A 15509-nucleotide genomic window follows, 5' to 3' on the forward strand; every position below is an offset into this window, starting at 1 on the left:
CTTGGTCTCCAGGAAACCAAGTTGCGCCCGACTGACCGTATTGCCTTTACCCACTATACCTCGGAGCGGTATGACCTCACCCCTGTGGACGGTATCCCAGCTCATGGTGGGGTCATGTTGCTCGTTCGGGACGATGTCTATTACCATCCCATCCCATTGACCACCCCACTCCAAGCAATAGCTGTCCGCATTACTCTTTCTGCTTTTACTTTTTCAGTTTGTACCATCTACACTCCACCGTCATCTGCTGTTAGTCAGGCTGACATGATGCACCTGATCGTTCAGCTTCCCCCGCCGTTCTTATTGTTTGGCGACTTCAATGCCCATCATCCCCTTTGGGGCTCTCCTGCATCCTGTCCAAGAGGCTCACTCTTGGCGGATGTCTTCAACCATCTCAATCTTGTCTGCCTCAATACCGGCGCCCCGACTTTCCTCTCGGACTCTACTCCCACTTGGACCTCTCGATCTGTTCTACCACTCTTGCCCGTCGGTTCGAGTGGTATGTCCTTTCTGACACCTATTCAAGCGACCACTTCCCCTCTGTCGTTCGTCTCCTGCACCACACCCCATCCCCACGTCCTTCGAGCTGGAACATACTGGAAGCTGACTGGGGACTTTACTCCTCCCTGGCGAGCTTTCCGGACCACGATTTTCCCAGCTGTGACAGTCAGGTCGAATACCTCACGGCTGTTATCATCGATGCTGCCGAACATTCCATTCCTCGTACTACTTCTTCTTCACGTCGCGTTTCCGTCCCCTGGTGGAACGAGGCTTGTAGGGACGCTATCCGTGCTCGATGACGTGCTTTACGCACCTTTCGCCGCCATCCTACGTTGGCGAATTGTATAGAATACAAACGACTCCGAGCGCAATGCCGTAGAGTCATCAAAGATAGCAAAAAAGCTTGTTGGGCCTCTTTCACCAGCTCCTTTAACAGTTTTACTCCCTCTTCCGTCGTTTGGGGTAGCCTGCGCCGGCTGTCGGGCATTAAGGCCCACTCCTCGGTACCTGGCCTGAGCTCAGGTAATGAGGTCCTTGTTGATCCTGTGGCTGTCTCCAACGCCTTTGGCCGCTTTTTCGCGGAGGTTTCAAGCTCCGCCCATTACCATCCTGCCTTCCTTCCCAGGAAAGAGGCAGAAGAGGCTCGGCGACCTTCCTTCCACTCGCTGAATCTGGAAACTTATAATGCCCCCTTTACTATGCGGGAACTCGAACGTGCGCTTGCACTGTCCCGGTCCTCTGCTCCGGGGCCAGATGCCATTCACGTTCAGATGCTGCCACACCTTTCTCCGGCGGGCAAAAGCTTCCTTCTTCGTACCTACAATCACGTCTGGACCGAAGGTCAAGTCCCTGTGCGTTGGCGTGACGCTGTTGTTGTTCCTATACCCAAACCCGGGAAGGATAGACACCTTCCTTCTAGTTACCGCCCCATTTCTCTTACAAGCTGTGTCTGTAAGGTGATGGAGCGCATGGTTAATGCTCGGTTAGTCTGGATTCTTGAATCTCGACGACTACTTACTAATGTCCAATGCGGCTTTCGTCGCCGCCGCCGCTCCGCTGTTGACCACCTTGTGACCTTGTCGACATTCATCATGAACAACTTTTTGCGAAGGCGCCAAACGGTAGCCGTGTTCTTCGACTTGGAGAAGGCTTATGATACCTGTTGGAGAGGAGGTATCCTCCGCACTATGCACAGGTGGGGCCTACGCGGTCGCCTGCCCCTTTTTATTGATTCCTTTTTAGCGGATCGAAAGTTTAGGGTACATATGGGTTCCGTATTGTCCGACGTCTTCTTCCAGGAGAACGGAGTGCCTCAGGGCTCCGTCTTGAGCGTAGCCCTTTTTGCCATCGCGATCAATCCAATTATGGATTGCATTCCACCTAATGTCTCAGGCTCTCTCTTTGTCGATGACTTTGCGATCTACTGCAGTGCCCAGAGAACATGCCTCCTGGAGCACTGCCTTCAGCGTTGTCTAGACAGCCTCTACTCATGGAGCGTGGCAAATGGCTTCCGGTTCTCTGAAGAGAAGACGGTTTGTATCAACTTTTGGCGATATAAAGCGTTCCTTCCGCCATCCTTACATCTCGGTCCCGTTGTTCTCCCATTCGTGGACACAACTAAGTTTCTAGTGCTCACGTTGGACAGGAAACTGTGTTGGTCTTCACATGTCTCTTATTTGGCGGCCCGTTGTACACGTTCCCTTAATGTCCTAAGAGTTCTTAGCGGTTCATCTTGGGGAGCGGATCGCACTGTCCTGCTTCGCTTGTATCAGTCCACAGTCCGATCGAAGCTGGATTATGGGAGCTTCGTCTACTCGTCCGCTCGGCCATCCCTCTTACGCCGGCTCAACTCCATCCATCATCGGGGGATACGTCTTGCGACCGGAGCCTTCTACACTAGTCCTGTCGAGAGTCTTTATGCTGAAGCTACCGAGTTACCATTGACCTACCGGCGCGACGTACTGCTGTGTCGGAATGCCTGCCAGCTGTTGTCTATGCCCGACCACCCCTCTTACAAGTCCTTCTTCGCCGATTCTCTCGACCGTCAGTACGGGGTGTATGTGTCTGCCCTGCTGCCCCTTCGAGTCCACTTCCGTCGCCTGCTTCGACAATTGGATTTTGCCCTTCCAACCACCTTCAGAGAGGGTGAGAGCCCGATACCACCTTGGCTCCAGGCTCCGGTTCATATTTATCTCGACCTCAGCTCACTCCCGAAGGAGGGTACTCCGGCTGCAGTGTATTGCTCACGGTTTGTCGAACTTCGTGCTCGACTTGCCGGTCACACCTTTATTTACACCGATGGCTCCAAAACTGACGATGGTGTCGGCTGTGCCTTTGTCGTCGGGCCGCCACCTTTAAATACCGGCTCCTCGACCAATGTTCCAGCTTTACGGCCGAGCTTTTTGCTCTCCATCAGGCTGTTCAGTATGCCCGCCGCCACCACCATTTATCGTATGTACTCTGCTCTGACTCACTCAGTGCTCTTCAGAGCCTTGGAGCTCACTATCCGGTCCATCCCCTGATTCAACGGATACAGCAGTCCCTCCATTCTTTCGCTGATAGTGGTCGTTCTGTCAGCTTTCTGTGGGTTCCCGGACATGTAGGAGTGCCTGGGAATGAGCCTGCGGATGCTGCAGCCAAGGCTGCAGTCCTCCTGCCTTGGCCAGCCTCCCATTGTGTCCCGTCATCTGACGTTCGTGGGGATGTATGTAAGAGGCTTGTGTCGTTGTGGCGGGATACTTGGTCATCCCTCCAAGGAAACAATCTCCGGGCAGTAAAACCGCTCCCAACTGCTTGGACAACATCCTCCCGACCATCTCGGCGCGAGGAGGTCCATCTGACCAGGTTGCGGATTGGGCATTGCCGGTTTAGCCACCGCTACCTGCTCTCCGGTGACCCAGCCCCGCAGTGCCCTTGTGGTCAGGCATTAACAGTGCGCCATGTTTTATTGTCGTGTCCCCGTTTTAGTCAATTTCGTGTTGTCCTGTTACTGCCATCTACTTTACCGGATGTTTTAGCTCATGACGCTCGAGCAGCTGCTCGTATTCTGCGTTTTATAACTTTAACTGGCTTGTCCAAAGACATTTAACCTTTTTACTTATTTTATCTGCATCTTTGTCAGGTCCTTCTGGTGTCCCCCCATCCCCTTGAGTTTTAGCAGATTCCATGTGCTCTAACACCAGTGACTGGGCGCTAATGACCTCAGCAGTTGAGCGCCCTTAAACCCTACCAAAAAAAAAAACTTCCTGCTCCTCCTCTTCCTGCTCCTCCTCTTCCTGCTCCTCCTCCTCTTCCTGCTCCTCCTCCTCTTCCTGCTCCTCCTCCTCTTCCTGCTCCTCCTCCTCTTCCTGCTCCTCCTCCTCTTCCTGCTCCTCCTCCTCTTCCTGCTCCTCCTCCTCTTCCTGCTCCTCCTCCTCTTCCTGCTCCTCCTCCTCTTCCTGCTCCTCCTCCTCTTCCTGCTCCTCCTCCTCTTCCTGCTCCTCCTCCTCTTCCTGCTCCTCCTCCTCTTCCTGCTCCTCCTCCTCTTCCTGCTCCTCCTCCTCTTCCTGCTCCTCCTCCTCTTCCTGCTCCTCCTCCTCTTCCTGCTCCTCCTCCTCTTCCTGCTCCTGCTCCTCTTCCTCCTCTCCCTGCTCCTCTTCCTCCTCTCCCTGCTCCTCTTCCTCCTCTCCCTGCTCCTCTTCCTCCTCTCCCTGCTCCTCTTCCTCCTCTCCCTGCTCCTCTTCCTCCTCTCCCTGCTCCTCTTCCTCCTCTCCCTGCTCCTCTTCCTCCTCTCCCTGCTCCTCTTCCTCCTCTCCCTGCTCCTCTTCCTCCTCTCCCTGCTCCTCTTCCTCCTCTCCCTGCTCCTCTTCCTCCTCTCCCTGCTCCTCTTCCTCCTCTCCCTGCTCCTCTTCCTCCTCTCCCTGCTCCTCTTCCTCCTCTCCCTGCTCCTCTTCCTCCTCTCCCTGCTCCTCTTCCTCCTCTCCCTGCTCCTCTTCCTCCTCTCCCTGCTCCTCTTCCTCCTCTCCCTGCTCCTCTTCCTCCTCTCCCTGCTCCTCTTCCTCCTCTTCCTGCTCCTCTTCCTCCTCTTCCTGCTCCTCTTCCTCCTCTTCCTGCTCCTCTTCCTCTTCCTGCTCCTCCTCCTCCTCTTCCTGCTCCTCCTCCTCCTCTTCCTGCTCCTCCTCCTCCTCTTCCTGCTCCTCCTCCTCCTCTTCCTGCTCCTCCTCCTCCTCTTCCTGCTCCTCCTCCTCCTCTTCCTGCTCCTCCTCCTCCTCTTCCTGCTCCTCCTCCTCCTCTTCCTGCTGCTGCTCCTCCTCCTCCTCTTCCTGCTGCTGCTGCTCCTCCTCCTCCTCTTCCTGCTGCTGCTGCTGCTCCTCCTCCTCCTCCTCCTCTTCCTGCTGCTGCTGCTGCTGCTCCTCCTCCTCCTCCTCCTCTTCCTGCTGCTGCTGCTGCTGCTGCTGCTCCTCCTCCTCCTCCTCTTCCTACTGCTGCTGCTCCTCCTTCTCTTCCTGCTCCTCCTCCTCCTCCTCCTCCTCTTCCTCCTGCTGCTGCTCCTCCTCCTCTTCCTCCTGCTGCTGCACCTCCTCCTCTTCCTGCTGCTGCTCCTCCTCCTCCTCCTCCTCCTCCTGCTCCTCCTCCTCCTGCTCCTCCTCTTCCTGCTCCTCCTGTTCCTGCTCCTCCTCCTCCTGCTGCTGCTCCTCTTCCTCCTCCTCCTGTTCCTGCTCCTCCTCCTCCTGCTGCTGCTCCTCTTCCTCCTCCTCCTCCTCTTCCTCTTCCTGCTGCTGCTCCTCTTCCTCCTCCTCCTCCTCTTCCTCTTCCTGCTGCTGCTCCTCTTCCTCCTCCTCTTCCTCTTCCTGCTGCTGCTCCTCTTCCTCCTCCTCTTCCTCTTCCTGCTGCTGCTCCTCTTCCTCCTCCTCTTCCTCTTCCTGCTGCTGCTCCTCTTCCTCCTCCTCTTCCTCTTCCTGCTGCTGCTGCTCCTCCTCCTCCTCCTCCTCCTCTTCCTGCTGTTGCTCCTCCTCCTCCTCCTCCTCCTCCTCCTCCTCCTCCTCCTCTTCCTGCTGCTGCTTCTCCTCCTCCTGCTCCTCCTCCTCTTCCTGCTGCTGCTCCTCCTCCTCCTCTTCCCGCTGCCGCTCCTCCTCGTCCTCTTCCCGCTGCCGCTCCTCCTCGTCCTCTTCCCGCTGCCGCTCCTCCTCGTCCTCTTCCCGCTGCCGCTCCTCCTCCTCCTCTTCCCGCTGCCGCTCCTCCTCCTCCTCTTCCCGCTGCCGCTCCTCCTCCTCCTCTTCCCGCTGCCGCTCCTCCTCCTCCTCTTCCCGCTGCCGCTCCTCCTCCTCCTCTTCCCGCTGCCGCTCCTCATCCTCTTCCCGCTGCCGCTGCCCCTCTTTCTCTTCTTTCTCTTCTTTCTCTTCTTCCTGCTCCCCTGCTCCTCTAAGAGAGAGCCATTTGGAACAAGACACAGAAGCCTTGATCACGTAACTTTTTTGCTTTTTTCAGTTTCTTGAAGATCCATTAAAGACTGAAGGACCTAGTGTTTCGGTAAAGCAAGATCCTGAAGTGAAACAACATGCTGATGGATCAGAACATAATGTAAGTTTTCACACAAGAACTTTATTGTTTAGGAAGTGTAGTAAGAATGCCATGACAGAAATATGGGCATTCAAGCTAAATTATGGATGGTGTGCTATTGTAACCTATGATACCAGCTATTTTCAAGAATTTTTGTGGTCTTCCAGTTGACTCTAGTTAAGATGTGTTATTTAATGTTTATCACCAATAGTATTTTAGCAGAACTTGTAACAAGCATATTTTTATGAACCATTAACCTTGTATTAATTTTTTATTATAATGGTATGTAATGAATGCATTAAGTACATGTTTGGTATCAACGGAGCAAGAAAGTCTTCCTCTTGGAAGAAACTTAATCTCATTATATGTCTCTGTGTCAGTGCTGTAACAGAAGATCTGGAACTATGATATGTGTTGGGGTATAGTTTAGAGTTCCCAGTCACTATTTACTGTAATATTTACATTACTGAAATCCCGCAGTGGCTGTATGTAATTCCTTCTGATTTCCCTCCAGTACACATGACATAAATGTGAATGGTTTCCCAAAGATCAGGCACTGAAAATATATGGTGAAGAGCAAGATGATGTGTAAATAGCATTAAATTTTGTTAATTTTGATGATAATGTAGAGAATGCAATAATCATTTGATTAAACACTGAAAAGCCCTCTTATTTATTGGTTTACAGCTGGAAGATTATTGGGGTTTCTCTATTATCAGAGTTTAATTTTGAAATGTTGCCACACACGCATATATCAAGTTTGCATATGGGAGTATGACCTCCCGATAGAGCAGGCCATAGTGCCACTGAAATCAGAATGGATTATGTGATAGGAATAGAAAGTGAAAGTATGCCAAATAAATACTACACAATGGCTGATAGCAAAATCAGAGACATTAGAACTGATTTGGATGAATTGTGACACTCACTCTTCCCAGTTGATTTGAATCTCTGCAGAGTTGGATGATATTCATAAGAAAGGAATATTGAGAACTGTGTCAGAAGTTAGCGAGCAGTTATAATTCAGCATTTTTTTTTTTTTTTTCATGCAGTCTGTTAAAGATCCATTTGGAATATTTTGGTCCACTGATTTTATCAAGGAGGATCCTGAATTGAATTTGGAAATTGTCACTGAGGATATTGTAAGTATTCACATCTCTAATGTATTGCATGTAGTCAGGTAATGAGTCATTTGCTAATTGTGTAGAGTAAAGGATGTATTACAGTGGAATTAGCACAGATCGTCAGTTTTCTGAAACTTTTTGCTGTTCGTAATTGTAGAGTATTCTTTTACTCTTGAACTTGACTTTCATATCATCTGTTACGTGCTGACTGTTGTAAACAGAAGTGGAAGGGGACTGGTTGCTGGTATAATCCTGTTTTCTGTAGCACTTGTTGATATCAACTATATTGTATAATGGCTGTGTGTGATGGATACAGTAAATTCACATTTAGATGAAGTGTAAGTTCTAATAGTGTGGGTCATTTGAGAAATATTCCTCCTTTCAATAACCGCTGATAAATACAATTCAAAAGAACATAGGCTGTTCTGATCTTTTGTTGAATCATAGTTATTAATGAGTTTGTCCTAAAATTTTTGGTTTTGAAAAAGAGAGAGAATTTGTGTGTTGCAGATCAGCCCTGATACTTCGGCCACAACCTGTACATATTGTGGCAGCTCCTGTGGTACTTGTTGTATTAGTTATAAATTTTTTAGTTATATAAATGCTCTGTGTATGGCTTTTGGTTAATGATTGTACAGAGATGAAGCCATGTATGACCTCACAATTCGAGTCCTGGCAGATCTAAAGAAGAAAGATCATTTGCTTAGATATGCTTTATGACCTTGCTAAGGGAAAGATGCTCACATTGTTAAACATGTCACAGAAATAAAATTGGAGAAAGACTATACAAGCTTACAGGTCAAGGAACAAAACTATCATGCTAGTGACAGCTCACAGTATGTAAAGGAGTGTAGCTGATTTGCAGCTACCAGACCAAGACTTAAGGTCACAGAGACTCATATTATGCCATTTTGAACAAATTAAAGGGATGCATTGGCATCAAAAGTAGACAGGACAGTAAGTGGAACACAAATAGTGTTGTTCCACAAGAAGGGTTTTACAGAAATAACACCACGCATAGTACCCCACAGGGGGTCCACAACTCTTTTGTGACACGGGACCCCGAGCTAATGTGGCCCTCCTTCCTTTCCGGGCTGCATACCTTCCCTTTCCTCATCCTTCCCCATCCCCCATCTTCGCCCCCCCCCCACCTCTGGCTCTTTCCTTCCCTTTCTCCCCCTCTGGGAGTATGGTTTGTGCCTACGTCCGGAGACGGACGTTCGAAACTGTTCCAAATTCCTTGCTTTCTACACTTGCAAGTCTGTCCTTCCTCTGTCCTTCTCTTTTCCTTCCCTCTTCTCTTTACCCTTTTCTCCGCTGCGGCATTTGAGACCCCTCTTCTTTCCTTTCCCTTTCTCTTTTTTCCTCCCTGTGCGTGTCTGAAGGCCAACCCACGCACTTCCATGCGTAGCCGGTGACGGGGTAACGCGTAGTTCCCCGCCCCGGGTAGACAGGTAGGACACGTACGTACCCCCAGGTAGGACATGTACGTACCCCCTGGTAACGGCCAGGCCCAGGGAGGGGTGATTACCCGAGATGATACCTTCCGAAAGTGCCGATTGGTCCCTCCATCCGTTTGTCGGGAGGTGTGACCTGAGGTGTGAACAATCACCTAAGGCGGGAGTGCCCTCAGAGAGGGCCCCCACAAGGGAGGAGCGCGCCATCGGAGATGCCGGTAATCATGGGGGATTCTTCCGCAATGGTTTCCTCACCTTCCACTATGTCTGCTCACAAACGTAAGTTCACTGAGTCTCAGCCACACACAGTTCTTCCATCGTTGCCACAGTTCCTTGTTGTTCCTTGGTCTGGCAAAGGTCACGACTTCTCCACGGTCAACCCTTTCATTATTCAGAAAGGTGTTGACGCAATTGCAGGTCCTGTAAAGTCTTGTTCCAGATTACGGAATGGCACCCTGTTGTTAGAAACCAGCAGTGCCCGCCAGGCACAGAAATTGCTGCCTACTTCTCTGCTCCACACCTTCCCTGTCCGGGTGGAACGCACCGTATCTTAAATTCCTTGTGTGGAGTCGTTTATACACGCTCCCTCGATGGATTGTCTGGCGAAGAAATTCAGCACTACCTGTCTGACCAGGGCGTAATGGCTGTTAATAGAGTTATGAAAAGGGTTGACACGAACATCATTCCAATTCGTACTGTCTTCTTGACATTTGACAAAGTTCAACTCCCATCGAAAATCAAAGCAGGCTATGAGATAATTTCCGTTCGCCCTTACGTCCCAAACCCTACGCGTTGCTATCGATGTCAGCGCTTCAATCACACCAGCCAGTCCTGTTCCGATCCGGCCAAATGTGTTACGTGTAGCAAGGATGCCCATGAGGGTGCTTGTCCACCTCCATCCCCTTGCTGCATCAACTGTGTGGGTGACCACGCTGCTTCCTATCGAAATTGCCACGTTTTTAAGGATGAAAAGCTCATCCAGGAAATAAGAGTGAAGGAAAAGGTGTCTACCTTTGCTGCTCGAAAATTATTCGCCAGTCGACAGCCCACCGTGCCTCAGACAGGAAAATACAGCACTGTCCTTGCTTCTCCTCGGCCAACAATGGAGGCGGCAGCGCAGACTTGCGATCTCACCTTTAGTGCCACGGTCGTAAGGTCGGCCACCGCAAAGATCACCCGTTCAACCTCACCACTTTCGCCTGCCCACTCTATGGCTCACCCTTCATCGGGTTCTGCTAAATCTCGAGCCCAAAAGTCAGACACCAAGACTTCCAAAAAAGAGCATACTCATGAAGAGTTTTTACGTACTGCAACTTCACAACCATCGGTTCCTCCTTCATCTAAACATCATACTTTCAAGAAGGCTACAAAGAAACCCAGTTCATCTCCTCCACCGCCAAGGCGTGTCCCATCTACAGCACCACCTGGCGGAAATCGCCCTTGGCCGTCTTCTGTGTCGCCCAGGCGCACTGCTGGCGGCCGGTCAACCGGCCGATCGCTGGTGGCAGGAGCTGCTCCTGACCAACCTATGGATCAGGATCTTCTGCCTTCGGCTAAATGCCATTCCATGCTGTCGGTCGCAAGCTCTGAGCAGTCGTTGAGTTGCCAACACCCTTGGTCACATTCCTCCATTTTCTGTTCACCCTATGTCCATTATCCACTGGTATGTCCGCGGCTTTCGAGCCAATAGGGATGAATTGTCGATCCTCTTACGATCCTACTCGCCGGTCACCTTCTGTCTTCAGGAAACAAAGCTGCGTCCCCATGACCGCTTTGTTCTCCGTCATTTTCAGTCCGTCCGATATGATCTCTCCCATCTGTTGAAGGCACTCCAGCACATGGAGGACTCGTGATTCTTCTGCATGAAACTTTCCATTACTACCCAATCCATTTAAACACTTCCTTCCAAGCTGTCGCCGTCCGTCTTTCCCTTTCTGGATATACCTTCTCTCTTTGTACTGTATACATTCCATCGTCCACACCAATGGCACGAGCTGACCTCCTTCATCTTCTTGGTCAGCTTCCTCCCCCCTATTTGCTGGTTGAGGACTTTAGTGCCCACCACCCGCTTTGGGGATCTCCACATCCTTGTCCACGTGGCTCACTATTGCTAGACGTCTTCCACCAAGTGGATCTAGTTTGCCTCAACACTGGGGTCCCCACATTTTTGTCTGCCTCCACGACAAATTTATCTCATTTTAACCTTGCGGTCGGTACTGTTCCGCTAGCTCGGAGCTTCGAATGGTTCGCCCTTGATGACACACACTCGAGTGAAGACTTTCCCTGTGTCCTTAGACTGCAGCCTCATCTGCCACATATGCGCCCGCGACACTGGAAGTTTGCCCAAGCCGATTGGACACTTTTTTCGTCTCTAGCGACATTCGATGACCGTGACTTTCCCAGCGTCGACGATGAGGTCACACATTACCGACGTTATTCTTACAGCTGCGGAACATTCAATACCACGCACCTCCGAATTGCCCCAGCGCCCCCCAGTTCCTTGGTGGAATGAGGCATGCCGTGATGCAATACGTGAGCGGCGACGTGCTCTCCGCGTTTTCCGCCACCATCCTACTTTGGCCAACTGTATCCGCTATAAGCAGTTCTGTGCGCGATGCCGTCGTGTCATCCGGGATAGCAAGAAGGCAAGCTGGAAATTGTTTATTAGCTCATTTAACACCTTCCCTCCCTCTACGGAAGTTTGGAGTCGGCTTCGATGGTTCTCACAAGGGAACCTTCCCATCGCACCCCCCTCAGATGTAGTTATAAGTTGGCACAGTGGATAGGCCCTGAAAAACTGAACACAGATCAATCGAAAAAACAGGAAGAAGTTGTGTGAACCGTGAAAAAATTAGTAAAATATACAAACTGAGTAGTCCATTTGAGAGATATGCAACATCAAGGAGATCATAAGCTCAGGAGCGCCGTGATACTGTGCTTAGCGTGAGTAACTGCGGGACGAGAGGTCCTTGGTTCAAGTCTTCCCTCGACTGAAAATTTTACTTTCCTTATTTTCGCAAAGTTATGATCTGTCCATTCGTTCATTGACGCCTCTGTTCACTGCAATAAGTTTAGTGTCTGTGTTTAGCGACCGCACAGCAAAACCGTGCCATTAGTGGACGAAAGGACGTGCCTCTCCAATGGGAACCAAAAACATTTGATCACGTCATAGGTGAACCGATTCCTCCACGGGAAAACACGTCTGATATATTCTATATGACACTGGTGACGGCATGTGCGTCACATGACAGGAATATGTTGTCGACCCACCTAACTTGTACACTTAGTGAATGGGTAAAAAGATTCTTCTACCTTGCCCAATTTAGGTTTTCTTGTGGATGTGATAATCACTCCCAAAATAGTGATGAAAACATAAGAGTTTCTCACATAAACTGAAAATAAAAAATTAAACTTTTCACTCGAGGGAAGACTAGAACATAGGAGCTCTCGCTAACCACGGGACCACGGTGCTCCTTGACGCCGGGTGTCTTTGATGTTGCCTATTTTCGCATGGACTACTCAGTTTGTATATTTTACTAACTTTTTTCATAGTTCCACACAACTTCTTCCTGTTTTCTCGACTGATCTGTGTTCAGTTTTTCAAGGCCTATCCACTGTGCCAACTTATAACTAAATCTGAGGGGGGTGCGATGGGGAGGTTCCCTTGTCAGGTGCGCCTAGTTTCTCCCCAGTCTCTGGGCTCACTGTCGCGCATGATATATTAGTGGACCCCGTCGCAATTTCTAACTCATTGGGTCAGCACTTTGCTGAGATTTCGAGCTCTTCAAATTACCCGCCAGCGTTTCTCCAGAAGAAACGTGCAGCGGAAGTGCGACATCTTGCTTTCTCCTCTCAAAATCGCGAAAGCTACAATACTGTTTTCTCCATGCGGGAACTCCAACATGCACTCTCTTCTTCTCGCTCCTCCGCCCCAGGACCAGATGGTATCCACGTCCAAATGTTGTTGCATTTATCAACCCATAGTCTGCGTTACCTCCTTTGTCTTTATAATCGAATTTGGACGACAGTACTTTTCCCAGACGATGGCGGGAAGCTATCGTCGTTCCTGTTCCGAAACCTGGAAAGGACAAACATCTCCCCTCTAGCTATCGCCCCATTTCTCTCACGAGTAGTGTCTGTAAGGTTTTGGAGCGTATGGTGAATTACCGTCTAGCGTGATGGCTGGAATCCCGCAGTCTTTTAACACCTGCCCAATGCGGATTCCGAAAGCATTGTTCTGCAGTTGACCATCTTGTTGCTCTCTCCACTTATATCGTGAACAATTTTCTCCGGAAACGCCAAACGGTAGCAATATTTTTTGATCTGGAGAGAGCATACGATACCTGTTGGAGGACAGGCATCCTCCGCACACTGTTCTCTTGGGGCTTTCGAGGCCGGCTGCCCCTTTTTCTTTGCGAATTTATGGCAGAGCGCACATTTAGGGTGCGGGTGAACACTACTCTCTCCCGTACTTTCTCCCAAGAAAACGGGGTACCCCAGGGCTCCGTGCTGAGTGTTGTACTGTTTGCCATCGCCATAAATCCAATTATGGATTGTCTCCTTCCTGATGTCTCGGGCTCCCTCTTTGTGGACGATTTTGCGATCTACTACAGCTCTCAACGGACCAGCCTTCTTGAACGAAGTCTTCAAGGATGTCTCGATCGCCTCCACTCTTGGAGCATCGAAACCGGCTTCCGTTTCTCTCCCAGTAAGACCGTTTGTGTTAATTTTTGGCTACGTAAGGCGTTTCTTCCACCCTCCTTACATCTAGGTCCTGTCAACCTTCCGTATTCAGACGTCGCTAAATTCTTGGGTCTTATGTTTGACAGAAAACTGTGCTGGTCCTCCCACGTTTCCTATGTTTCGGCTCGCTGTCTGCGATCGCTTAACACCCTCCATGTCCTGAATGGTACCTCCTGGGGAGCGGACCGAGTGGTCCTTCTCCGCCTCTATCGCGCCTTAGTGCGCTCAAAATTGGATTATGGAAGCATAGTCTACTCCTCTGCTCGGCCGTCTATTCTTCGGCGTCTCGACTCATCCACCACCGTGGATTACGTTTAGTGTCTGGAGCTTTTTACACTAGCCCTGTGGAAAGCCTTTATGCTGAGACTGCTGAACCTCCGCTGTCCAATGGGCGAGCAGTCCTGAGTCGTTATGCTAGCCATCTGTCTTCCATGCCTGCTAATCCAGCCCATGACCTTTTTTTCGACGCCTCTTTTGATGTAGGGTATGCAGGCCGCTCCTCCTCCCTACTACCCCCGGGAGTCCGCTTCCGTCAACTGCTCCATTCTCTTTCCTTCCGCTTTCCTAAGACCTTCTTGACAACTTGGGGTACAGCACCGCCTTGGCTCCATCCCCGAATCTGCCTGCTCCGTGACCTTTGTCGATTTCCCAAGGATGGTACCCCTACACTTGTTTATCGTCGGGCATTTGCTGCTGTATGTGCACAAATGACAGACGCCACATTTATTTACACCGACGGCTCGAAAACATTGTTAGGTGTAGGGAGTGCCTATATTGTTGGCGACACCCCAAATCACTTTCGGCTTGCTGACCAGTGTTGGGCTTATACTGCAGAGCTTTACGCTGTTCTCCAGGCTGTCCACTACATCCGCCGAAATCAGCGGATACAGTACGTTATCTGCTCAGATTCTCTCAGCTCTCTCCTCAGTCTCCAAGCTCTTTACCCTGTGCACCCTCTGGTCCACCGGATTCAGAACTGTCTGTGCTTGCTCCACCTGGGGGGCGTCTCGGTGGCGTTCCTCTGGCTCCCGGGACACGTTGGTATCTGTGGAAATGAGGTGGCCGATAATGCAGCCAAGGCTGCTGTCTCTCTTCTTCGGCCAGCTATTCAATCGATTCCTTTCGCCGATCTACGGAGCGTTTAATGTCGTCATGTTGTTCATTTATGGCATGCGCATTGGTCAACACTTCCCCATAATAAATTGCGGGACATGAAAGCTCTTCCTTGTGCTTGGACCTCTTCCTCCCGAACGCGTCGTCGGTAGGAGGTAATTTTAACTAGACTCCGGATAGGGCACTGCCTTTTTAGCCATCGACATCTTTTAAGCGGTGATCCTCCCCCACTCTGTTCCCACTGCTCTCAGCTGTGGATGGTAAGACACTTTTTAGTTGAGTGCCCCTATTTTAATCCGTTAAGCTCCCGTCTACAGCTGTCGCCTGATTTATCGTCGATTTTAGCAGATGACACGCGCTCAGCCGACCGCGTTCTCAAGTTTATTAGTGCCAGTGAAATGACGTGAGTCATTTGAAGCTTTTTTTGCGGACAACCATCCCCTTTCTGTAGTGAATTTTTAAGCCTTCCTTCTGCCTTTAGTTTCTCCAATTTTATGACTTTCGTTCCCATTGCTGCCGGTTTGAAATTTCGGTTTTTTTACTGTTTCCTAAGTCACAGACCATAGCAGTTTTGCGGCCTAAAACCAAAACAAAACAAAACGAAAAACCATGCATAGTAGTCAGGGATGTGCAAATCAGAAGATTGGCCAAAACAATGAACTGTAGGGTGTCCTAAGGCATAGCTGTAGTTGTCAAAGTTGCTGGCTAGTAGTTGGTGACCAGTTACCATGAAAATACAAAAGGCAGTACTGGCCTTCATATGCAACCCAAGAGATCATAGGTCATACAGGATGCCTCCATAGCACCCGGGCAGAGGTGCAGAGATAATGCCCTCTGTATGGAGTGCTGCTCTCAATGCAAGTGTGGAGAACAGTGTGTTGCTGGTTGTGTGACCTGGAAAACCATGTCATGTGGTTGGCACTGAAACCACTGATGTGTACCCCACTTGTTACTTTGAAAATATGTATGAAATAGTGGTAGTCACCTGAGCAAATCTATGAATAGGATGTGTTACAATAACAGTGATCATGTG

General features: G+C 50.2%; 1 protein-coding gene across 11 annotated transcripts in view; it reads left to right on the forward strand.

The window, feature by feature from the left end:
* LOC126427402 (zinc finger protein 43-like) overlaps positions 1–15509 on the forward strand; it is a 147607-nt gene that overhangs the window by 49900 nt on the left and 82198 nt on the right. For 6 of the 11 annotated variants that reach the window (XM_050089764.1, XM_050089762.1, XM_050089763.1 and 3 more), the window contains 2 exons: positions 5968–6060; positions 7092–7181. In XM_050089764.1, coding sequence (XP_049945721.1) covers positions 5968–6060; positions 7092–7181 — 183 coding nt within the window. Of the gene's footprint in view, positions 1–5967; positions 6061–7091; positions 7182–15509 lie in introns of those variants that run through there. The other 5 variants (XM_050089766.1, XM_050089769.1, XM_050089767.1 and 2 more) reach the window with 2 other exon arrangements.

The sequence above is a fragment of the Schistocerca serialis genome, chromosome 11 (genome assembly GCF_023864345.2).
Source record: "Schistocerca serialis cubense isolate TAMUIC-IGC-003099 chromosome 11, iqSchSeri2.2, whole genome shotgun sequence".
Taxonomy (NCBI): domain Eukaryota; kingdom Metazoa; phylum Arthropoda; class Insecta; order Orthoptera; family Acrididae; genus Schistocerca; species Schistocerca serialis.